This window comes from Hylobates moloch, unplaced genomic scaffold (assembly GCF_009828535.3).
Source record: "Hylobates moloch isolate HMO894 unplaced genomic scaffold, HMol_V3 SCAFFOLD_12, whole genome shotgun sequence".
Lineage (NCBI taxonomy): Eukaryota > Metazoa > Chordata > Mammalia > Primates > Hylobatidae > Hylobates > Hylobates moloch.
The window spans coordinates 44523496-44547474 of record NW_026652287.1 but is presented as its reverse complement, the minus strand read 5'-3'; the positions used below and the strand labels follow the sequence as shown (position 1 = coordinate 44547474).

The 23979-nt window shown below is 51.1% G+C and overlaps 1 protein-coding gene and 1 pseudogene across 2 annotated transcripts; one reads left to right on the top strand and one right to left on the bottom strand.

The window, feature by feature from the left end:
* Positions 1 to 1483: 1483 nt before the first annotated feature.
* On the bottom strand, positions 1484 to 11153 carry LOC116479505 (glyceraldehyde-3-phosphate dehydrogenase-like; annotated as a pseudogene).
* On the top strand, positions 9889 to 14189 carry ACP5 (acid phosphatase 5, tartrate resistant). Of its 2 annotated transcripts, none has more exons than XM_032169762.2 (6): positions 9889 to 10022; positions 11182 to 11266; positions 11529 to 11789; positions 12011 to 12138; positions 12267 to 12612; positions 13601 to 14189. In XM_032169762.2, the coding sequence occupies exons 3-6, from the start codon at positions 11529 to 11531 to the stop codon at positions 13841 to 13843; spliced, it is 978 nt and encodes a 325-aa protein (XP_032025653.1). In that variant the 5' UTR covers positions 9889 to 10022; positions 11182 to 11266; the 3' UTR covers positions 13844 to 14189. The 2 variants fall into 2 exon arrangements, with proteins under 2 accessions (XP_032025653.1, XP_032025654.1); XM_032169763.2 differs by lacking the exon at positions 9889 to 10022 and adding an exon at positions 10128 to 10281.
* Positions 14190 to 23979: the final 9790 nt, after the last annotated feature.

Genomic DNA, 23979 nt, shown 5'->3' with positions numbered 1-23979 from the left:
AACAAGAGCGAAACTCCGTCTCAAAAAAAAAAAAAAAAAAGAAAGAAAGAAAGAAAAAGAAAAAAGGAAATAGAGTATGTTTATACTATAGCCAGGCATAATGGCACATGCATGTAAGTCTCAGCTACTCGGGAGACTGAAACAGGAAGATTACTTGATCCCAGGAGTTCAAATCTAAGCTCGGCCAACATAGCAAGACTAGTTGTCAATTAATAGAATAGAATATTTCTATGCTATTGAAGTTAAATTGGTATCATTTATACCTTTGCTGGGAGCAGTGGCCCATGCCTGTAATCCCAGCACTTTGGGAGGCCGAGGTAGGCGGATCACGAGGTCAGGAGATCGAAACCATCCTGGGTAACACGTGAAACCCTGTCTCTACTAAAAATACAAAAAAAAAAAAAATAGCTGGGCGTGGTGGCAGGAGCCTGTAGTCCCAGCTACTTGGAAGGCTGAGGCAGGAGAAAGGCGTGAACCCAAGAGGCGGAGCTTGCAGTGAGCCGAGATGGCGCCACTGCACTCCAGCCTGGGTGACGGCCTGACACCCCATCTCGGGTTCCAAGTAGCTGGAAAACCAACTCCTTGGCATGACAGCTCCACCTCACCTCTCCCGATTTGGGATTTTTTTTTTTTTTTTGGCAGAGTCTCTCTCTGTCACCCAGGCTGGAGTGCAGTGGCACGATCTTGGGTCACTGCAACCTCCAACCCCCGGGTTCAAGCGATTCTCCTGCCTCAGTCTCCCGAGTAGCTGGGCTTACAGGCGCCTGCCACCACACCTGGCTAATTTTTTATATTTTGGCAGAGACGAGGTTTCACCACGTTGGCCAGGCTAGTCTCGAACTCCTGGCCTCAAGTGATCCACCTGCCTCGGCCTCCCGAAGTGCTGGGATTACAGGTGTGAGCCACTGTGCCCGGCCCCATTTGAGATTATTGACCCACCTGGAACCTAGCCAGACTGAATTGGTGGTGGCAGACTACAACAGTGAACAGCTACGTTTACATCATGCCACCCTCCAAACCGCCAGCCTGACCCTCCACAGCTCATCCTGCCCTCCCATTCTCCAGACTGAAAATCAATCCCTTAGCCTGTGCGAGCCCCACCAAATCCATAATTCCACCTCCCGTGCACTGAGGCAGGCATGGGGGTAGCCAGTCAACAGGACACCCTCACACCCATGCAGCTGAACTGTGCTGACTGATAGCGCCAAGGAGCTCATGGTGAATGAGGCAGAGACCCATCCAAGCCAGGGTCCTCTTTCCAGGCTTTTACCCGGTGCCTACTCAGAACTGCCTAAAGATGCCCTCCTCTGAGAATCTCACCAGAGCAGACACGGTTTGCAATTTCCTGGGAATCCGGCTGCTCATCATGTTATCCTACAAACATTCCAATCCCAGTGTACATCACTCATCCCACCCCTGGAAGTTTCTCTGGGGCAGTCTCTGGCTGGATCCACTGTAGAATCTGTCCACGCCCTGCACAGGCCTAGTGGCAAGTGGGGCTGGAAGGAGCATTAATTTCTTCTCCAAAAGGGAAACTGGGTCTGCGGACGGTGCTGCAGTTCAGGCTGTGGCCATGCAGGGGCAGCAGTGGACAGGTAAAAACGTCTGAAAAAGGCGCTCAGGCTGCGGGAACAGCAGAGCATCCCCAAGGACTTCACTGCCCAAGGCATCCGCCTACTTTTCTCTATCATCCGTCTATCATCTATCTATCTATCTATCTATCTATCTATCTATCTATCTATCTATCTATCTATCTATCATCTATCTATCTATCTATCTATCTATCTCTATCTAATCTATCTGTCTATCTGTCTGTCTGTCTGTCTGCCTGTCTGTCATCTATCTAATCTATTTATCTTCTATCCATCCATCTATCATCTATCTGTAATAGAGACAAAGTCTCGCCATATTGCCCAGGTTGGTCTCAAACTCCTAGGCTCAAGCAATCTTCCCGCCTGAGCCTCCCAAAATGCTGGGATTACAGGCATGAGTAATTTGTTGTTGTTGTTGTTGTTGTTTGTCTAAGTACAGAGGACCTTACTGCTTTATGGATAGGCCCCTCCCTGTTCTTCAGGGGATCTGGCATGGAAACAGTGTGTGGGGAGATTTTCAGTGTGGTTGGGGGGTTGAGTGCAGCAGGGACTCCCAAGCAGCTGAGGGCCTCTCTCTTCCTCTCATACTCTCACTGGGGCTCCTAGTCGGAGGGTCTTACTCCTTGGAGACTGTGTGGACCACCACCTTTTTGCTGAAGCCAAATTCATTGTCATGCCAGGAAATGAACTTGACAAAGTGTCATCAAGGGCAATGCCAGCCCCAGCACAGAAGGTGGAAGGATGGGTGTCGCTGTTAAAGTCGGAGGAGACGGCCGGGCGCGGTGGCTCAGGCCTGTAATCCCAGCACTTTGGGAGGCTGAGGCGGGTGGATCACTTGAGGTCAGGATTTCGAGACCAGCCTGGCCAACATGGTGAAACCCCGTCCCTACTAAAAATACAAAAAATTAGCTGGGTGTGGTGGTGCGCACCTGTAATCCCAGCTACGCGAGAGGCTGAGGCAGGAGAATCAATCGCTTGAACCCGAGAGGCGGAGGTTGCAGTGAGCCAAGATCGCGCCACTGCACTCCAGTCTGGGCAACAGAATGAGACTCCATATCAAAAAAATAAATAAATGTAATTTAAAAATAAAGGCAGAGGATATAACCTTGTCCTCAACGTAGCCCGGGATGCCCTTGAGGGGCCCCCCAATGCCTGTTTCACCACCTTCTTGAGGTCATCATATTTGGCAGGTTTCTCCAGATGGCAGGTCAGGTCAACCACCAACACATTGGCAGCAGTGACTTGGAAGGCTGTGCCAGTGAGCTTCCTGTTCAGTGCAGGAATTTGCCCACAGCCTTGGCCACGCCAGTAGATGCAGGAATGTTTGTCACGCCAGTTTCCCAGAGGGGCAGTGGTCATGAGCCCCTCCATGATGCCAAAGTTGTCATGGATGACCAGGGTCACTGGCTCAGCCTGTAATCTCAGCATTTTGGGAGGCCAAAGTGGGAGGATCACTTGAGCCCAGGAGTTTAAGACCAGCCTGGGCAACAAAGTGAGACCCTCGTCTCTATTTATTTATTTATGAAATAGAGTCTTATTCTGTCACCCGGTTCACTGCAGCCTCAACCTCCAAGCTCAAGCAAGCCTCCCACCTCAGCCTCTCAAGCAGCTGGGACTACAGACACACCCCACCATGCCTGGATAATTTTTTTTAAAACTTTTTGTAGAGACAGAGTCTTGCTATGTTGCCCAGGCTGGTCTTGAACTCCTAGGCTCAAGTGATCCTCCCATCCCAGCTTCCCGAAGTGTTGGGATTACAGGCATAAGTCACTGCACCTGGCCTCCATCCCTATTAAAAAAAAAAAAAAAAAAAGAAAGAAAGAAAACAAAACAAAAACGTTGTCACGGATGACATTGGCCGGGGGGTAAGCAGTTGGTGGTGCAGGAGGCATTGCTGAAGATCATCAGGTTTTTGTATCTCTCATGGTTCACGTCCATCACAAACATGGGGGCATGGGCAGAGGGGGCAGAGATGGTGATCCTTTTGGCTGCCCACTCTAAGTGAGCCCCAGCCTTCTCCATGGTAGTGAAGATGCTGGTGGTGGACTCCATGACATAACCAGTGCCAGCATCATCACGCAATTTGATTTTTCTGGGATCTGGCTTTTGGAAGATGGGGATGAGATTCCCATTTCCTACTGATGACAAGCTTCCCTTCTCTTTCTCAGTCTTTTGTTTTTTTTTTTTGTTTGTTTTTTTGTTTTGTTTTTTTTTCTTTTTTTTTGAGACAGAGTCTCGCTGTCGCCCCGGCTGGAGTGCAGTGGCGCGATCTCGGCTCACTGCAGGCTCCGCCCCCCGGGGTTCACGCCATTCTCCTGCCTCAGCCTCCCGAGTAGCTGGGACTACAGGCGCCCGCCATCTCGCTCGGCTAATTTTTTGTATTTTTAGTAGAGACGGGGTTTCACTGTGTTAGCCAGGATGGTCTCGATCTCTTGACCTTGTGATCCGCCCGCCTCGGCCTCCCAAAGTGCTGGGATTACAGGCGTGAGCCACCGCGCCCGGCTGTTTTTTTTTTTTTAAGAGAGAGGATCTCCCTATGTTGCCTAGGCTGGTCCTGAACTCCTGGTCTCAAGTGATCCTCCCACCTCAACCTCCTAAGTAGCTGAGATTACCAGCATGAGCCACCACACCCAGACCACTTCTCAGCCTTGATGGTGCCGTGGAACTTGCCATGGGTAGAATCATATCATGTAGTTGAGGTCAATGAAGGGGTCATTGAGGTGACAACATCCATTCTGCCAGAGTTAAAAGCAGCTCTGGTGCCCTGGTGACCAGGCACCCAGTATGGCCAAATCCATTTACTCCTGCCTTCACTTTCACCATGGTGTCTCGGGGACATGCCTTTTTCACTGCATGAAAAGATGTGGCTGTCTGTCAAATGGGAGGAGCAGAGAGGCTCTGCCTTTTTAATCTTTAAAAAAAAAAATTTCAGGCTGGGCATGGTGGCTCACGCCTGTAATCTCAGCGCCTTGGGAGGCCAAGGCGGGTGGATCACGAGGTCATGAGATCCAGACCATCCTTACTAACATGGTGAAACCCCGTCTCTACTAAAAAATACAAAAAATTAGCCGGGCGTGGTGGCAGGCGCCTGTAGTCCCAGCTACTCAGGAGGCTGAGGCAGGAGAATGACGTGAACCCGGGAGGCAGAGCTTGCAGTGAGCCGAGATCGTGCCACTGTACTACAGCCTTGGCGACAGAGTGAGACTCCGTCTCAAAAAAAAAAAAAAAAAAAATTCAGATGGGGTCTCACTGTGTCACCCAGGCTTGTCTCAAACTCCTGGGCTCGAGTGATCCACCCACCTCAACCTCCCAAAGTGCTAGGATTACAGGTGTGAGCCACTGCACCCAGCCTATTATTATTATTTGAGACAGTCTTGTTCTTGTCGCCCAGGCTGGAGTGCAGTGCCACAATCTTGGCTCACTGCAACCTCCGCTTCCCGGGTTCAAGCGATTCTCCTGCCTCAGCCTCCCGAGTAGCTGGGATTACAGGCGCCTGCCACCACGCCTGGCTAATTTTTTTGTATTTTTAGTAGAGATGGGGTTTCACCTTGTTGGTCAGGCTGGTCTCAAACAGCTGACCTCAGGTGATCCACACACCTCAGCCTCCCAAAGCGCTGGGATTACAGGCGTGAGCCACCACGCCTGGCCCTGTCTTTTAATTTTTAAAGGGTGGGGGGCACCATGACCCATCTTTGCCCACCTAAACCACCTATTCAGCAGCCCATGCCCCGCAGCCCACAGCTGGGGGACATTATGCAAAATCTAAGTCAGATCTGTCCCTCTGATCAGAACCCTCTGTGGCTCCCACCTCACCCAGATAAAAGCCCCTTCCCTGCAGCCCCCAAGAGCGCACACAACCTGCCCCACCCACCCCCTTCTCTGTTCCTTGTCCTCGACCTTGCAGACTCAACCTTCCGGACTCACTTCCCCCTTGCTCACTCTGCTCCAGCCACAAAAGCCAATTTTTGGTTCCTCAAATCAAACTAACTCATGACAGCATTTGGAATTTTGAAGCCTTGGGGCTCTGAAAAATCCATCTTTTTTTTTTTTTTTTTTAAGATCGAGTCTCACTGTGTCGCTCAGGCTGGAGTGTGGTGGCGTGATCTCGACTCACTGCAATCTCTGCCTCCCCAGTTTAAGCAATTCTCCTGCCTCAGCCTCCCAAGTAGCTGGGATTACAGGTACTCACTGCCTCGCCCAGCTAATTGTTTTGTATTTTAGTAGAGACAGGGTTTCACCTTGTTGCCCAGGCTGGTCTTGAACTCCTGAACTCAGGCAATCCATCTGCCTCAGCCTCCCAAAGTGCTGAGATTACAGGCCTGAGCCACTGCGCCCGGCCCAAAAATCCATCTTTGTGGGTTCCTTTGTAAATGTGTAGTCAATTTAGAAATTTAGAAACACAGTTTCCCTTAAGCCTTTATTTGGTTACAATCACAACTAACATGTTACTTATATACCTGGCAAAGTGAAACATCAAAAAATTAATTCAGGGCCTGGCCTCAGGCCTGTAATCCCAGCACTTTGGGAGGCCAAGGCAGATGGATCACTTGAGGTCAGGAGTTCCAGAGCATCCCGGCCAACATGGTAAAACCCCCCATCTCTACTAAAAATACAAAAAACTTAGCTGGGCATGGTGGCACACACCTGTAATCCCAGCTACTCGGGAGGCTGAGGCAGCAGAATCGCTTGAACCCGGGAGACGGAGGTTGGGGTGAGCTGAAGATCACACCACTGCACTCCAGCCTGGGTGACAGAGTGAGTGAGACTCCATCTCACAAAAAAGAAAAAGAAATATCACTTTAAGAGGTCATTGGATGCATATTTGGGTCTGTTTATAAATTTAGTGGATTGAAATTAACATTTTACATTTTATAAGTGTGATGCATTTTATTCTATACTCTTTTACTACTATAATAATAATATTATTATCATTATATAATTATTACTATATTATATTATTATAATATAATAATAATAACATCCTTATTATAATATAATAATAATAATAACATTATTATTATTATTTGAGACCGAGTCTCACTCTGTCACCCAGGCTGGAGTGCAGTGGCGCGATCTCGGCTCACTGCAAGCTCCGCCTCCCGGGTTCATGCCATTCTCCTGCCTCAGCCTCCCGAGTAGCTGGGACTACAGGTGCCCACCACCACGCCCAGCTAATTTTTTTGTATTTTTAGTAGAGACGGGGTTTCACCGTGTTAGCCAGGATGGTCTCGATCTTCTGACCTCGTGATCCGCCCACCTCGGCCTCCCAAAGTGCTGGGATTACAGGCGTGAGCCACCACACCCGGCCAATTATTATTATATTTTAGAGACAGTGTCTCAGCTGTGTCACCCAGACTGGAGTGTGGTGGTGCAATCATGGCTCACTGCAGCCTCGACCTCCTGAGCAATGCTCCCACCTCAGCCTCCCCAGTAGCTGGGCTACAGGTGCACACAACCAGGCCCAGCTAATTTTTTTTTAAGAGATGAGGTCTCTACAAAAAGTGTTGGGATGACAGGTGTGAGCCACTGTGCCAGCTTATTCTTTAATCTTTTAATTTATTATTATTTTTTGAGACAGAGTTTTGCTCTGTCACCCAGGCTAGAGTGCAGTGGTGTGATCTGAGCTCACTGCAACCACTGCCTCCCAGGTTCAAGCGATTCTCTTGCCTCAGCCTCCCGAGTAGCTGGGACTACAGGCACGTGCCACCACACCCAGGTAATTTTTTGTATTTATAGTAGAGATGGGGTTTCACCATGTTAGCCAGGCTGGTCTCGATCTCCTGACGTCATGATCCACCCGCCTCGGCCTCCCAAAGTGCTGGGATTACAGGCGTGAGCCACTACGCCTAGACTCATTTCAGATAAATTAAAGGAACTTGAACACAATGAGTGACCTCAGTATCTGATAAGGAAGACCCTTCCAGGCAGGCAGAACAGAAAATGCCAAGACCCTGAGGCCAGAGTGTATTTGACACAGTCAAGCAATGTGGAGGAGGTCAGAGGAGCAAGAAACAGGGAGAGCGGGATTGGCAGGAGGAAGGAAGGAAAGGGATTGGGTAGAGACAGCAGCAGAGAACAAGACCTGGATGTATTGGCAAAAGGAGGAACTCACTCCTGGGGTTGTTGACATCTGAGATCGACATTGGTGTTGGGAAAATAGGAAAGGGTGGAGGTGGAGGGAGATTTTGAGTCACATCCTGATCTAGCTCCACAGAAAATCAGCAGAAGAGAGTTCTCCTGGGTGAATGGAGAGAGAAGAGCTTATTCAGAACCCTGGAGGAGACCAGAGAGAGATAGCCAAGAACCCACAGGTTTTATTACATGCTCTGTGCAAGATCAGATTTATTTTTTTCATTGTGCTCTCTCTCTCTGAGATAAGAGTCTAGCTGTGTTGCCCAGGCTGAAGGCCAGTGGTGCAATCGTAGCTCATTGCAGCCTCAAACTCCCAGGCTCAAGCAATCCTCCATCTCAGCTTCCTGAGTAGATGGAACCACAGGTGTGCACCACCATGCCTGGCTAATTTTTTTTTTTTTTGTAGCGATGTGGTCTCGCCATGCTGCCCAGGCTGTTCCTGAACTCCTGGGCTCAAGCGATCCTCCCACATTGGCTGAGTTTATAGGCCTGAGCCACCATGCTTGGCCAGCTTTTTCAATTTAAAAAATACAGAAAGTGTTAATACAAATTAAAAAGTTATAAAATAATGCCAATAGTATCCCATTTTTCCGAAGACAAACATAGGCAGAGAAAAATTAATGGATACTGTCTCTCTGGGCAGGGGTATTACTGGCTATTATAAGCTTTTCCTTCGTGCATTCCAGAATTTACCACCTTTTCTACAAAGATCGTGTAGCACAATAAGATAATAAACATAATTTTGTGTGATCTCAAAATATAGGAAGCATAGAAGCTTCCAAAACACGCCTGTACCCACCACGTGAAGAAACAGATGTTAACATTTGGTCATAATTCCTTCAGATTTCTTTCCTTTTTTTTTTTTTTTTTTTTTTCTGTTTTTTTTTGGGGACAGAGTCTTGCTCTGTCGCCCAGGCTGGAGTGCAGTGGCATGATCTCGGCTCAGTGCAACCTCCTCCTCCTGGGTGGGAGTGCAGTGGCACGATCTCAGTTTACTGCAACCTCTGCCTTCTGGGTTCAAGCAAGCACCTCTGGCTAATTTTTGTCTTTTTAGTAGAGACAAGGTTTCGCCATGTTGTCCAGGCTGGTCTGGAACACCTGACAGCAAGTGATCCGCTCACCTCGGCCTCCCAAAGTGCCGGGATTACAGGTGTGAGCCACCGCACCGGCTAAATAATAAGTTTTTAAAAAAACAGGAGACTGGCCAGGCACGGTGACTCACGCCTGTAATTGCAGAACTTTGGGAGGCTGAGGTGGGCAGATCACCTGAGGTCGGGAGTTGGAGACCAGCCTGGCCAACATGGAGAAACCCCGTCTCTACTAAAAATACAAAATTAGCCGGGCGTGGTGGCGCATGCCTGTAATCACAGCTACTAGGGAGGCTGAGGCAAGAATCGCTTGTACCTGGGAGGCGGAGGATGCGGTGAGCCAAGATTGCGCCACTGCACTCCAGCCTGGGCAACCAGAACAAAATCGTCTCAAAAAAAACAAAAACAAGCCGGGTGCGGTGGCTCACGCCTGTAATCCCAGCACTTTGGGAGGCCGAGGCGGGCAGATCACGAGGTCAGGAGATCAAGACCATCCTGGCTAACACGGTGAAACTCCGTCTCTACTAAAGATACAAAAAATTAGCCAGGCGTGGTGGCGGGCGCCTGTGGTCCCAGCTACTCCGGAGGCTGAGGCAGAAGAATGGCGTGGACACGGGAGGCGGAGCTTGCAGTGAGCAGAGACCATGCCACTGCACTCCAGCCTGGGCGACAGAGCGAGACTCGTCTCAAGAACAAAAACAAAAACAAAAACAAAAACAAAAAAAACAAAAAAAACCAGGAGATGATGATGACAGACCTTACGAGAGCTTGGCCCCAGGGCTGAAACCCCACCCAGTGCTGTGGTCCTGGGGCTGTGGGCCCATGGGTGCCCCAAAAGGGTCCCAGGCAGATGGAGGCTCCTGGTTGGCGTGGAGGAAGGAAAAGGATGAAATCGGCTCCCCTGGCCACCCCTTCTGGCCTAGCTGCAGCTGCAGTCCGTGGGTCTGAGCGGACCTTTGGGGTTCATCGGCCCATTTTACAGATGCAGAGCCTACAGCCAGGAGGCGTGGCGGCTTTGGGAGGTGCAGGGTTCCGGGGCGGGGAGGCCGAGGCGCCCGCCCTCCCTGCCGGGGCTCACCTGTGTCAGCCCCGAGCCCTCGAGCAGGACGGATCGGCCGCTGCCTGCTTAAAGCTGGGGCCGCCCAGGAGTGCGATCGCCTGCGGATCTGCAGCTGGGCACCGGCCGCAGCGCCCGCCCCGCCGACGGCAGGTGAGATGCGTGCGGCCCCGTGGGAGGGGTCTCTGCCTGTCCTCGTCACCCATTTCCTTCCCGTTTGTTGCTGCTGCAGGGCTGGGAATGGGGGGGAACAAGCATTTCGCAGGGTGACCCGGGGAGATCTGTGAGCCAGTGGCCTCAGCGTTGAATGAGGGCTCTCTCCTGGGTCCGCGCTCGCAAGGACTGAAGGGACTCGTGAATGTCCGCGGGACGTGTCGCCGCGGCGCCCAGCACGGCGGAGGCAGGCAGGGAGGTGAGGAGCAGGTCAGACCGGCCGCAGGTGCAGGGCCTCCTGCCCTCCGAGGCTGCGGTCCCGTGGAGGGCCTGCAGACAGCTGCTGAGACTATGAGGGTCAGAGGTCTGCGGTCACGCGCGCTATCACCAGCTAGCTGCCTCCTGCCTGGTTCCTCCTGCAGGAATGGGAGTCTGGGGGGGAGGGGAGGGTGTGGGCAGGACTTCCTGGAAAAGGGAGGCCCGTTGGTGTTTATGTGTGGGGTGGAGAGAGGGCAGGGGGAGGACGGGGACACACGCGGAGTCCCGCACTCAGATGTTGTCAAACACAGCTCCCACACCAGATACGCAACCCATCCTAGAGACGCAACCCAGGCACACACACGTGGACACACACAAAACTCCATCCATAGGGATTCCCACCCAGCACCACGTGAGAACGCAGGCGTGCATCGCAGACAAGCCACACAGGCCTCGCAGGCTCAGCATACACCTCTGCAGCAACACGGTCAGGTACAGAGCCGAGGCCCAGGCAGGCATGCTCAGCTGCACGCAGGAAGCAAGCCACACCCAGACACACACAGGCAAGCCCTTACTCAGAAGGCGCAGGAGATGTGTCTTGGGTAATCGCAGCCACAGCCTCTCAAGCGTGCACACACACACACACTCCCACTGAGATACACAGACACACAGAGATACCTGGACATGTCAAGCCTACAGCACAAACAGGCCCCTGCAGGTCGACCCGGAGGCTGTGTGGGCCGAGGCTGCTGCACACGTGTGCCCAGATCCTCCCACCCCCACCCCAATCCCGTGTCCTGCTCCAGGGAAGTCCAGGGCTCACATGACCCAAGGGGAGGGCTCCCGGGACAGCCCTCGGAGAAACTGCATCATCCTCACTAATGATCCACTTCCTCCTCAGAGAATAAAGTCTCAGGGACCCGCAGTTCTGCTCTGGAGCCCACCAGCCTCTCAGAGCCTCCGGTGACTGGCCTGTCTCCCCCAGGGTGAGTGCTGGGCAGGCTAGGTGGAAGGCGGGTGAAATGGGCCTGTGGGGCCATCTTGGTGCAGCTCGCCCTCTCACAGACCGCCCCCCCCTACCCTAAGCCAGCTTGTGCAGCCGTGTCCTGAGAATTAGGGCACCAAGGGGTTCCCGCAGGGGCAGCCTGCAGCAAACAGTCTCCCTCTATCTCAGAACAGGCGGGAGTCTCAAAGCCTCCCTGCCCTTGTCACAGCCCGGGCCACCTATGCTTGTCTCTCTTCTCCCAGATGGACATGTGGACGGTGCTGCTCATCCTACAAGCCTTGTTGCTACCCTCCTTGGCTGATGGTGCCACCCCTGCCCTGCGCTTTGTAGCCGTGGGTGACTGGGGAGGGGTCCCCAATGCCCCATTCCACACTGCCCGGGAAATGGCCAACGCCAAGGAGATCACTCGGACTGTGCGGATCCTGGGTGCAGACTTCATCCTGTCTCTAGGGGACAATTTTTACTTCACTGGTGTGCAAGACGTCAATGACAAGAGGTTCCAGGTCTGTGCCCAACAGAGTGGGGCAGGAGGTGGGGGCGGGCAGTGGGGAGAAGCCGCCTTACTTAGTGACCTTCCTTTGGAGAGGGCAGAGGGAAGGTGATGGGGCACCTTTGGGCGCCGGGAGCATTCAATGTCTCCCTTATCCCTGGCCCCTGACTTGGTGGGAGGATCAGTGTAGCCATTGGCCCCGGGGAAGAGGCCTGCCCTATCTGTTTGCTACAGGAGACCTTTGAGGACGTATTCTCTGACCGTTCCCTTCGCAAAGTGCCCTGGTACGTGCTGGCCGGAAACCATGACCACCTTGGCAACGTCTCTGCCCAGATTGCATACTCTAAGATCTCCAAGCGCTGGTGAGCCACCCTCAGCCCTGCCTCCCCCAGATCCTCACATAGCAGGGACACAGGGGCCCTGTGGCTTGAGCTGACCCTGGGACTTCTGTGCCCAAGATGTGCACCCACGACCTCTATCCCCTCCACAGGAACTTCCCCAGCCCTTTCTACCGCCTGCACTTCAAGATCCCACGGACCAATGTGTCTGTGGCCATTTTTATGCTGGACACAGTGACGCTATGTGGCAACTCCGATGACTTCCTCAGCCAGCAGCCTGAGAGGCCCCGAGACGTGAAGCTGGCCCGCACACAGCTGTCCTGGCTCAAGAAACAGCTGGCGGCGGCCAGAGAGGACTATGTGCTGGTGGCTGGCCACTACCCCGTGTGGTCCATAGCTGAGCATGGGCCTACCCACTGCCTGGTCAAGCAGCTACGGCCATTGCTGGCCACATACGGGGTCACCGCCTACCTGTGCGGCCACGATCACAATCTGCAGGTGAGGGCCCTGTGGGTGGGGTGGGAGCTGGGTGAGGGGGTCCCCATCCCAGCTGATGTCCACATAGCTGGGGTCCTCCTGCTGTTTGAGGGGCTCCTGTGGCCTTCAGAATGTCTAGACTGTCCCTCAAATCTTGCTGTCTAACCAGGAAAACACTCCAAAGCCAGAATAATATCTTTGAATTGCCAATTTCTTTCTTTCTTTTTTTAATCTCTCTTTTTTTTTTTTTTTTTTTTTCTGGAGACAAGGTCTCACTGTTTTTCGCCCAGGCTGGAGTGCAGTGGTGCAATCAGGGCTTACTGCAGCTTCAATCTCCCCGGCTCAGGTGATCCTCCCACCTTAGCCTCCAGAGTAGCAGGCGTGGGCCACCACGTGCAGCTAATTTTTGCTTTTTTTTTTTTTTTTTTTGAGAGGGGGTGCAGTGGCACGATCTCGACACACTGCAACCTCTGCCTCCTAGGTTCAAGCAATTCTCCTGTCTCAGCCTCCCAAGTAGCTGGGATTACAAGCATGGGACACCACACCTTGCTAATTTTTATATTTTAATAGAGACGGGGTTTTACCATGTTGGCCAGGCTGATCTCGAACTCCTGACCTCAAGTGATCTGCCAGCCTCGGCCTCCCAAAGTGCTGGGATTATAGGCATGAGCCAATGCACCCGGCCCTTGTGCATTTTTTTGTAGAGGCAAGGTCTCACTATGTTGCCCAGGCTGGCCTCAAATTCCTGGGCTCAAGCAATCCACCCCCTCAGCCTCCCAAAGTGCTGGGATTGCAGGCATGAGCCACCACACCTGGGCACCAATTTCTTACTAAGTGCTCTCTACCTATGAAATAGGATTAATACACTCCTAAAAGTCAGGAAATTGAAGCCAGGAGGGGTTACATACCTCAAGGTGACTCTGTGGTTAGGGCCAGATCGAGCCCTAGACCTTAGGCAGGGCTCTGCTCAAAGCTGCGTCTCCACTGACCCCTTGTCCTCCATCCTCAGTACCTGCAAGATGAGAACGGCGTGGGCTATGTGCTGAGTGGGGCTGGGAATTTCATGGACCCCTCGAAGCGGCACCAGCGCAAGGTCCCCAACGGCTATCTGCGCTTCCACTATGGGACTGAAGACTCACTGGGTGGCTTTGCCTATGTGGAGATCAGCTCCAAAGAGATGACTGTCACTTACATCGAGGCCTCGGGCAAGTCCCTCTTTAAGACCAGCCTGCCGAGGCGAGCCAGGCCCTGAACTCCCATGACTGCCCAGCTCTGAGGCCCGATCTCCACTGTTGGGTGGGTGGGCCCTGCCGGGACCGTGCTCACAGGCAGGCTTTTCCTCCGACCTGTGGCGCTGCAGCAGGGCAGGAAGGGGAAACACAGCTGATGAACTGTGGTGCCACGTGACCCTTGTGGCACAGATGCCCACGTATGTGAAACAGACATGGACATGTGTCCCAGCCACAGTGTTACGCTCTGTGGCTGGCTCACCTTTGCTGAGTTCCGGGGTGCAATGGAGGAGGGAGGGAAAGCTTCCTCCTAAATCAAGCATCTTTCTGTCACTGATGTTCAATAAAAGAATAGTTGCCAAGGCTGAACCAGTGCCACTGGTGTGTTATGTTCTCCTGGTTAGAGTGGCTGGGTTCCCCTGAGCTGCTGTTCCTTGCCTCCATCTCTTACCCCATCCATGGCCAAGTTGCCTTATCCATGGATGTAATTTTAAAATCCGGCTGGGCATAGTGGCTCACGCCTGTAATCCCAGCACTTTGGGAGGCTGAGGTGGGCGGATCACGAGCTCAGGAGATCGAGACCATCCTGGCTAACACGGTGAAACCCCGTCTCTACTAAAAATACAAAAAATTAGCCGGGCGTGGTGGCGGGTGCCTGTAGTCCCAGCTACTCAGGAGGCTGAGGCAGGAGAATGGTGTGAAACCCAGGAGGCGGAGCTTGCAGTGAGCCAAGATAGCGCCACTGCACTCAGGCCTGGGCGAAAGAGCAAGATTCCATCTCAAAAAAATAAAAAATAAAATCCAAGCAGAGGCCAGGCTCAGTGGTTCACATCTGTAATCCCAGCACTTTGAGAGGCCAAAGCAGGTGGATTATTTGAGGTCAGGAGTTCGAGATCAGCCTGGGCAGCATAGTGAAACCCCATCTCTACTAAAAATACAAAAAATTAGTCAGGCTTGCTGGCAAGTGCCTGTAATCCCAGCTACTCGGGAGTCTGAGGCAGGAGAATCACTTGCACCTGGGAGGTGGAGGTTGCAGTGAGTCAAGATTGCGCCACTGCACTCCAGCCTTGGCAACAAGAGTGAAACTCTGTCTAAAAAAAAAAAATTGGCCAGTTGCGGTGGCAGGAGCCTATGGTCCTAGCTACTCAAGAGGCTGAGGCAGGAGAATTGCTTGAACCCAGGAGGCGGAGATTGCAATGAGCTGAGATTGTGCCACTGCACTCCAGCCTGGGTGACAGAGCAAGAATCTGTCTCAAAAAAATAAATAGGCCAGGCACAGTGGCTCATGCCTGTAATACTAGCACTTTGCAAGACCTAGGTGGTCGGATCACTTGAGGTCAGAAGTTCGAGACCAGCCTGGCCAACACGGTAAAACCCCATCTCTACTAAAAATACAAAACTTATCTAGGCTTGGTGACACATGCCTGTAATCCCAGCTACTTGGGAGGCTGAGGCGAGAGAATCGCTTGAGCCTGGGGGGTTTGGGGGTAAGGGGCGTGGAGAGGTGAGGGCACAGGTTACAGTGAGCTAAGATTGTGCCACTGCACTCCAGCCTGGGTGATAGAGCAAGACTCTGTCTCAAAAAAAATAAATAAAATCCAAGCAGAAAGAAGGGTACAACATAAAGCAAGTCTTCCTCCACCCAAGGGGCAAATAATATTAATCATTTTCTTTCTCTATATAGTCTATGCCTCCATAATCAAAACATTCCCTTTATTATTTTCTTTTTTTTTTTTTTTGAGATGGAGTCTCACTCTGTCATCAGGCTGGAGTGCAGCGGCGTGATCTCGGCTCACTGCAACCTCCAACTCCCAGATTCAAGCAGTTCTCCTGCCTCAGCCTCCCGAGTAGCTGAGATTATAGGCACGCGCCACCATGCCCAGCTAATTTTTTTTTTTTTTTTTTTTTTGAGACAGAGTCTCGCTCTGTCGCCCAGGCTGGAGTGCAGTGGCGTGATCTCGGCTCACTGCAAGCTCCACCTCCCGGGTTCACACCATTCTCCTGCCTCAGCCTCCCAAGTAGCTGGGACTACAGGCACCTGCCACCACACCCAGCTCATTTTTTGTATTTTTAAATAGAGATGGGGTTTCATCGTGTTAGCCAGGATGGTCTCGATCTCCTAACCTCATGATCCACCTGCCTCAGCCTCCCAAAGTGCTGGGATTACAGGAGTGAGCCACCGTGCCTGGCAATTTTTGTATTTTTAGTAGAGATGGGGTTTCACCATGTTGGCCAGGATGGTCTCAATCTTCTGACCTCACGACCCGCCTGCCTCAGCCTCCCAAAGTGCTGGGATTACAGGTGTGAGCTGCTGCGCCCGGCCTATTATTTCTTTAGGGAGAGGGGTCTTGCTATATTGTCCAGGCTGGAGTGCAGTGGTGCAATCATAGCTCCCTGCAGCCTCAAACTCCTGGGCTCAAGCAGTCCTTCCATCCTAGCCTCTCAAGTAGCTAGGACTACAGGCACACAGCACCACTCCTAACTAATTTTTGATTTTTTTTTTTTGTAGAGATGGGAGTCTTGTTCTGTTGCCCAAACTGGTCTTGTACTCCTGGGCTCAAGCAATCCTCCTGCCTCAGCCTCCCAAAGTGTTGGGATTACAGGCATGAGCTATTGCTTCCAGACTGTTTTTCAGAGACAGAGTTTTGCTATGTTGCCCAGGCTGGTCTTGAGCTCCTGGGCTCAAGTGATCCATCTCAGCCTCCCAAGTAGGTGAGATTACAGGGACATGCCACTGCAAACATATTCCCATTTTTTACACCAAAAGCAACACAATATACACATAGTTCTGCACACATTCCTGTTACTGCACTCCACTTTTTTTTTTTTCTTTTTTGAGATGGAGTCTCACTCTGTCACCCAGGCTGGAGTACATGAGTGTAATGTCGGCTCACTGCAACCTCCATCTCCTGGGTTCAACCGATTAAGCAATTCTCCTGCCTCAGCCTCCCAGGTAGCCGGGATTACAGGCCCCCACCACCACGCCTGGCTAATTTTGTATTTTTAGTAGAGACGGGGTTTCACTATGTTGGTCAGGCTGGTCTCGAACTCCTGACCTCAGGTGATTCACCTGCCTTGGCCTCCCAAAGTGCTGGGATTACAGGCATGAGCCACTGCGCCCAGTCCTGAATTCTTTCTTGTGTAAGATCCAAGAATGCTGTCTTGCGGTCTGGATCGAGACCCCTTTCCTGTAACACTTCCAACAATTTTGCAATCCTCAATGCCATAACAAATGACCTTGTCCATGCATTACCTACGGGGCCGACATGTTTGCAGGATTCCCAGGAACAAGGAACAAGATCGTCCTTCTTTTTGACAGCCATGAAGCTTCTGCCTTATGTCACTGGCTCCTTGCTAGTGCCCCTTGCAGGATTTTATTGGTTTGGGGGGTTGTTTTGAGAGACAGAATCTTGCTCTGTCACTCAGACTAGAGTGCAATGGGGGGATCATAGCTCACTGCAGCCCCAGATTCCCAGGGTCTAGTGATCCTCCTGCCTCAGCCTCCCAAAGTGCTGGGATTGCAGGCATGAGCCAAAGTGCTCAGCCTCGTTGAGGTCTTTTTTTTTTTTTTTTTTTTTTTTGAGATGGAGTCTCACTCTGTCACCCAGGCTGGAGTGCAGTGGCACGATCTTGGCTCACTGCAACCTCCGCCTCCTGGGTTCAAGCAATTCTCTGCCTCAGCCTCCCAAGTAGCTGGGACTACAAGCACACACCACCATGCCCAGCTAATTTTTGTATTTTTAGTAGAGATGGGGTTTCGCCATCTTGGCCAGGCTGGTCTCGAACTCCTGACCTCGTGATCCACCTGCCTCGGCCTCTCAAAGTGCTGGGATTACAGGCCTGAGCCACCGCGCCCAGCCATGGTCTTTTTAAATCTTTCCTTCTAGGCCGGGCACAGTGGCTCACACCTGTAATCCCAACACTTTGAGAGGCCGAGGCAGGTGCATCACCTGAGGTCAGGAGTTTGAGACCAGCCTGACCAATATAGTGAAACCCCGTCTCTACTAAAAATACAAAAATTAGCTGGGCATGGTGGCATGTGCTTGTAGTCCCAGCTACTTGGGAGGCTGAGACAGGAGAATTGCTTGAACCCGGGAGGCGGAGGTTGGCGGCGAGCCGATATCATGCCACTGCACTCCAGACTGAGCAACAGAGCGAGACTCTTTCTCAAAATAAATAAATAATTCTTTCCCTCTTACCAGCAAGGCTGCAGTGGTGGTCCCTGGACCAATGCTGTGAAAGTAATGTGTAAGAAAACTTCTAGAAGCAGAATTATCTCAGGGCTGGGCGCAGTGGCTCACACCTGTAATCCCAGCACTTTGGGAGACTGAGGCAGGCAGATCACTTGAGGTCAGGAGTTGGAGACCAGCCTGGCCAACATGGTGAAACCCCATCCCTACTAAAAACACAAAAAATTAGCTGGGTGTGGTGGCACGTGCCTGTAATCCCAGCTACTGAGGAGGCTGATGCAGGAGAATCGCTTGAACCCAGGAGGCGGAGGTTGCAGTGAGCCGAGATCACACCACTGCACTCCAGCCTGGGAAACAGAATGAGACTCTGTTTCAGGAAAAAAAAAAAAGAAAAAAAAAAGAATTTTCTCAGGGCCTGTTTCTTTCATAAATACTGAAAGCGGAGTGCTAGACCTGATGTGACAGCTGCAGGGGAGCCCAGTTCCCCTCTGAGGGAGAGTTAAGTAACACCCACCCCAGGCAACTCAGGCCATTAGCGCTAGGCAAGGCACAGGAACCCCTCCTTTGGCCCACCCTCAACCGCCACTTGCAACTGCTACACGGCAGGGACCCAATTGTTTGGCTCTAGCTGCCTGCCTAGTGGAGTGAAATGAACCTGGACAAAATGTAACAGGGCTGAGCGCAGTGGCTCACGCCTGTAATCCCAGCACTTTGGTAGGCGAGGGCAGGCAGATCACTTGAGGACAGGAGTTCAAGACCAGCCTGGCCAACATGGCAAAAACCCATCTCTACTAAAAAATACAAAAAAATTAGTCAGGCCTGGTGGTGCATGCCTATAATCCCAGCTACTTGGGAGGCTGAGGCACGAGAATCATTCTAGTCTGGGAATTGGAGGCTGCAGTGAGCTGTGATCACGCCACTGCACTCCAGTTTGGGAGACTGTCTCAAAAAAAAAAAAGTAACTGAGGTTACTTCTGGGGAGAGGCACTTGGTGAAATTGTCACCTTTCATTTGTTATTTTACTTATTTATTTTCTTGAGATGGAGTTTCCCTCTTGTTGTCCAGGCTGGAGTGCAGTGGCGTGATCTCAGCTCACAGCAACCTCTGCCTCCCAGATTCAAGCGATTCTCCTGCCTCAGCCTCCTGAGTAGCTGGGATTACAGGCATGCGCCACCACGCCTGGTTAATTTTGTATTTTTTAGTAGAGACAGGGTTTCTCCATGTTGGTCAGGCTGATCTTGAATTCCCGACCTCAGGTGATCCACCCGCCTCAGCCTCCCAAAGTGCTGAGATTACAGGCATGAGCCACTGCTCTGGCTTATTTGTTACTTTGTGTGTGTGTGTCTTGGTATCATTTGCTATTTTATAGATGTCAATACTGTTGAATTTGTTACAAGGTGTATGTGTTACTGTTATAATTTTTCGTTTTTTTTTGAAACAGTGTCTCACTCTGTTGCCCAGGCTGGAGTGCAATGGTGCAATCATAGCTCACTGCAGTCTCCACCTCCTGAGCTCAGGGGATCCTCCTGCCTCTGCCTCCTGAGTGGCTGGGACCACATCTTCACTCCACCATTCTTGGCTAATTTTGTGTGTGTGTGTTTTGTAGAGACGGGGTCTTGCTATGTTGCCTAGGCTGGTCTCAAACTCCTGACCTCAAGTGATCCTTCCTCCTTAGCCTCCCAAAATGCAGGATTACATTTGTGAGCCATCATGTCTGGCCAACTGTTATAATTAAGCAGTTATCTTTCCAAAATGCAATCCTCCAGGGGTGGTGGCTCACACCTGTAATCCCAACACTTTGGGAGGCTGAGGTGGGCAGATCACTTGAGATCAGGAGTTCGAGACCAGCCTGGCCAACATGGCAAAACACTGTCTCCACTAAAACTACAAAAATTAGCTGGCATGGTGGTGGGTGCCTGTAATTTCAGCTACTCAGGAGGCTGAGACAGGAGAATCACTTGAACCCAGGAGGCAGAGGTTGCAGTGGGCCAAGGTCGTACCACTGCACTCCAGCCTGGGCAACAGAGCAAGACTCTGTCTCAAGCAAACAAACAAATCCCCAAAATGCAATCCTGAGTTTGTTCTAGCTGCCATTTACCGTCACTTCTGATCCTGGCCCATGAGGCAGGGGCCAGAATCATCCTTGCTTCTCCGAGGATATTACAGAAGCTCAGATGTGTTTTTGTGGGTTGTTTTTTATTTTTTAATTTTTCTTGGTACAATATTTATCTTAGATTGGACGGATTAACCACTGTGACCAAGGTCATTTCTAGGAAGTGGCAGTCCCTCAATCTTAACCACAACAGTCTAGGGAGGTCACAGCCACCTTGCCTCTTCTCACTGACTCAGAGGCACCAGGCAGGCAGGAGTCTGAATCAGAGGTCACCATCATAGCCCAAGGACCCCGTTCCCACGGCCCAGAGCACAGAAAGAAGAAGTGACACATCCAATGTCACACGAAGACTGAGTGGCAGAGGAGGGGGGATTGTAACTCAGGCTCCCTCCTCTACATCAGCCAGACACTTCTACCGAGCACCAAGGACCAAAGCTCTGTGCCAGGCAGCTGGGGACCCAAGGACACTGGGAAGAATAAATCAGGGTGGGCGCTGGCCCTCAGGGAGCTTCTGGCTTGCTGAGGAGACAACACCAGCCAGCACTCAGCCATCTTAATTAATTATTTTATTTTTTTCTTTACTTTTCTTTTTTTTAGACAGGGTCTCACTCTGTTGCCCAGGCTGTCAGGCTGGAGTACAGTAGTGTGACCACAGCTCACTGCAACTTCCGTCTCCGGGGCTCAAGAGATCCTCCCACCTAAGCATCCTGAACAGCTGGGACTACAAGCACACATCACCACACCTGGCTAATTTTTTTTTTTTTTTTTTTTTTTGAGACAGAGTCTTGCTCTGTCGCCAGGCTGGAGTGTAGTGGCCTGATCTTGGCTCACTGCCACCTCCACCTCCCAGGTTCAGTTGATTCTCCTGCCTCAGCCTCCCGAGTAGCTGGGACTACAGGTAAGCGCGCCACCACGCCCAGCTAATTTTTGTATTTTTAGTAGAGACAGGGTTTCGCCATGTTGACCAGGATGGTCTCGATATCCTGACCTCGTGATCTACCTGCCTCAGCCTCTCAAAGTGCTGGGGTTACAGGCGTGAGCCACGGCACCCGGCCAATTTTTGTATTTTTTTGTAGAGACGGGGTTTCACCACTTTGTCCAGGCTGGTTTTGAACTCCTGGGCTCAAGCAATCTGCCCATCTTGGCTTCCCAAAGTGCTGGGATTATAGCCATGAACCACCGCATCCAGCCTAATTTATTTATTTTAAGAAATGGGGTTTGGGCATGGTATATCATGCCTGTAATCCCAGCACTTTGGGAGGCCAAGGAGGGTGGATCACCTGAAGTCAGGAGTTTGAGACTAGCCTGGTCAACATGGTGAAATCCCTCCTCTACCAAAAAATACAAAAATTAGCCAGACACAGTAGTGCGCACCTGTAACCCTAGATACTTGGGAGGCTAAGGTGGGAGAACTGCTTGAACCCAGGAGGTGGAGGTTGCAGTGAGTCAAGATCACGCCACTGCACTCCAGCCTGGGCAATGGACTGAGACTCTGTCTCAAAATAAATAAATAAATAAATAAATTGCCGGGCACGGTGGCTCACGCCTGTAATCCCAGCAGTTTGGGAGGCCAAGGCAGGCAGATCACGAGGTCAGGAGATCAAGACCATCCTGGCTAACACGGTAAAACCCTGTCTCTACTAAAAATACAAAAAAAAAAAAAATTAGCCGGGCATGGTGGCCAGCGCCTGTGGTCCCAGCTACTCAGGAGGCTGAGAGGCAGGAGAATGGCGTGAACCCAGGAGGCGGAGCTTGCAGTGAGCCAAGAGCACGCCACCGCACTCCAGCCTGGGCGACAGAGCAAGACTCCATCTCAAAAAAAAAAAGAGATGGAGTCTCCCTAGGTTGCCCAAACTGGTCTTGAACTCCTGTCCTCAAGTGATCCTCTCACTTTGGCCTCCCAAAATGCTGGGATTACAGGCACAGCCACCACACCAGGTTCAGCTATTTTTGGAAAGATGCCTTTTAACCTGCAAGAAACAAGACAGCAGATTCCCTCAGGCAAGTGGCAGGGTTCCATCTCTTCTCAATCCTCCTGAGCAACCAACCACTCCTGATTTCAGCTGTCACAGATACTATCATCCTGCCACTCTGCTTGTCAAACTAGAGGCTGGGAAAGGGACTGGCATTCTCATGCAGCCAGTAGGCTGTCTGTCACTTGACACTCAGGCCATGTCCACTTCCCAAACAGCATCCCAGGCCAAGAATCATGAATAAGAAGGTGAGATACCTGTCTTACCAAATAGCAAAACATACTGTCATCAAAATAGTAAGACACTGGCTCAGGGTCAGGTGTGGTCTCTCACGCCTGTAATCCCAGCACTTTGGGAGGCCGAGGCGGGTGGATCACCTGAGATCAGGAGTTCAAGACCAGCCTGGCCAACGTAGCGAAACCCCGTCTCTACTAAAAATACAAAAATTAGCCAGGTGTGGTGGTGGGCGCCTGTAATCCCAGCTACTCGGGAGGCTGCTGAGGCACGAGAATCACTTGAACCCTGGAGGCAGAGGTTGTAGTGAGCTGAGATTGTGCCACTGTACTCCAGCTTGGGTGACAGAGCAAGACAGTGTCTCAAAAAAAAAAAAAAAGACATTGACGTTGACTCAGGGTAAGGTGTGGTGGCTTATACCTGTAATCCCGGCACTTTGGAAGGCTAAGATGTGAGGATCACTTGAGGCCAGGAATTCAAGACCAGCCTGGGCAACATAGCAAGGCTCCAACTTTAAAAAAAAATACATAAATTAACCAGGCATGGAGGTGTACGCCTGTAGTTCCAGTTATTTAGGAGGCTGAGGTGGGAAGATCCCTCAAGCCCAGGAGCTGGAGGCTACAGTGAGCAATGATCACGCCACGGCATTCCAGCCTGAGCCTGGATGACGGAGTGAGATCCTGTCTCTAAAATAAAAAAGCAAAAAAAAAAAAAAAAAAAAACTTGGCTCAGGAAAATATCAAGAGAGAAAGTAGAAGCAAATACAAAAACAATATAGCCTTGACTCAGGAAAATACCGAGGGAATCCAAGAACAAATTCAGGAAGATTTATGTAAGAACATAATATAGGTTCAAGGTCGCATTGCAACTTCATGGAAAAGGAGGTGTTATTTGCCTTGTCAGTTTGCACTGGAATGAGGCAAAATCTGAACCCTACCTTAGACCACATACAAAAATAAATTCCGAAGGAATCAAATGTTTCAGGGAGGCAGGATGTGGTGGCTCATGCCTGTAATCCCGGCACTTTGGGAGGCCATGGTGGGTGGATTGCTTGAGCCTAGGGGTTCAAGACCAGCCTGAGAAACATAGTGAATCCCATCTCTACCAAAAAAAAATACAAAAAAACAAAAAGTAAACAGGCATGGAGGTGCTTATCTGTAGTTTCAGATACTCAGCGGGTTGAGAGGGTGGGGTGGAGAGGGTGGGGCAGGAGCTGAGGTAGGAGGATCACTTGAGCCTGGGAGGTCAAGGCTGCAGTGAATCATGATCATGCCAGTGTACTTCGGCCTGGGCCACAGAGTGAGACCCTGTCTCAAAATCAATCAATCAATCAAGCAAGCAATCACAGGGAAAGATGCAAATGAACATCCACACAAAGACCTGTGGACGGAAGGCAAGATTTCTCCTCTACCCTCTTAGATCTCTGGCTGGGCCTAAGAATTAAACTGACATTTGATCAATTAATAGGAGAAAAGCATAGAAATATATTTAACATAAGTTCTATGGGACATGGGAGCCCTGAAAAGGAATTGAAGACCCAAAGAGGCAGTTAGAGTCAAACACTTATTTACTGTATTGGACAAACAGTAGAAAATTATGGATGGACATGGTGGCTCATGCCTGTAATCCCAACACTTTGGGAGGCCAAG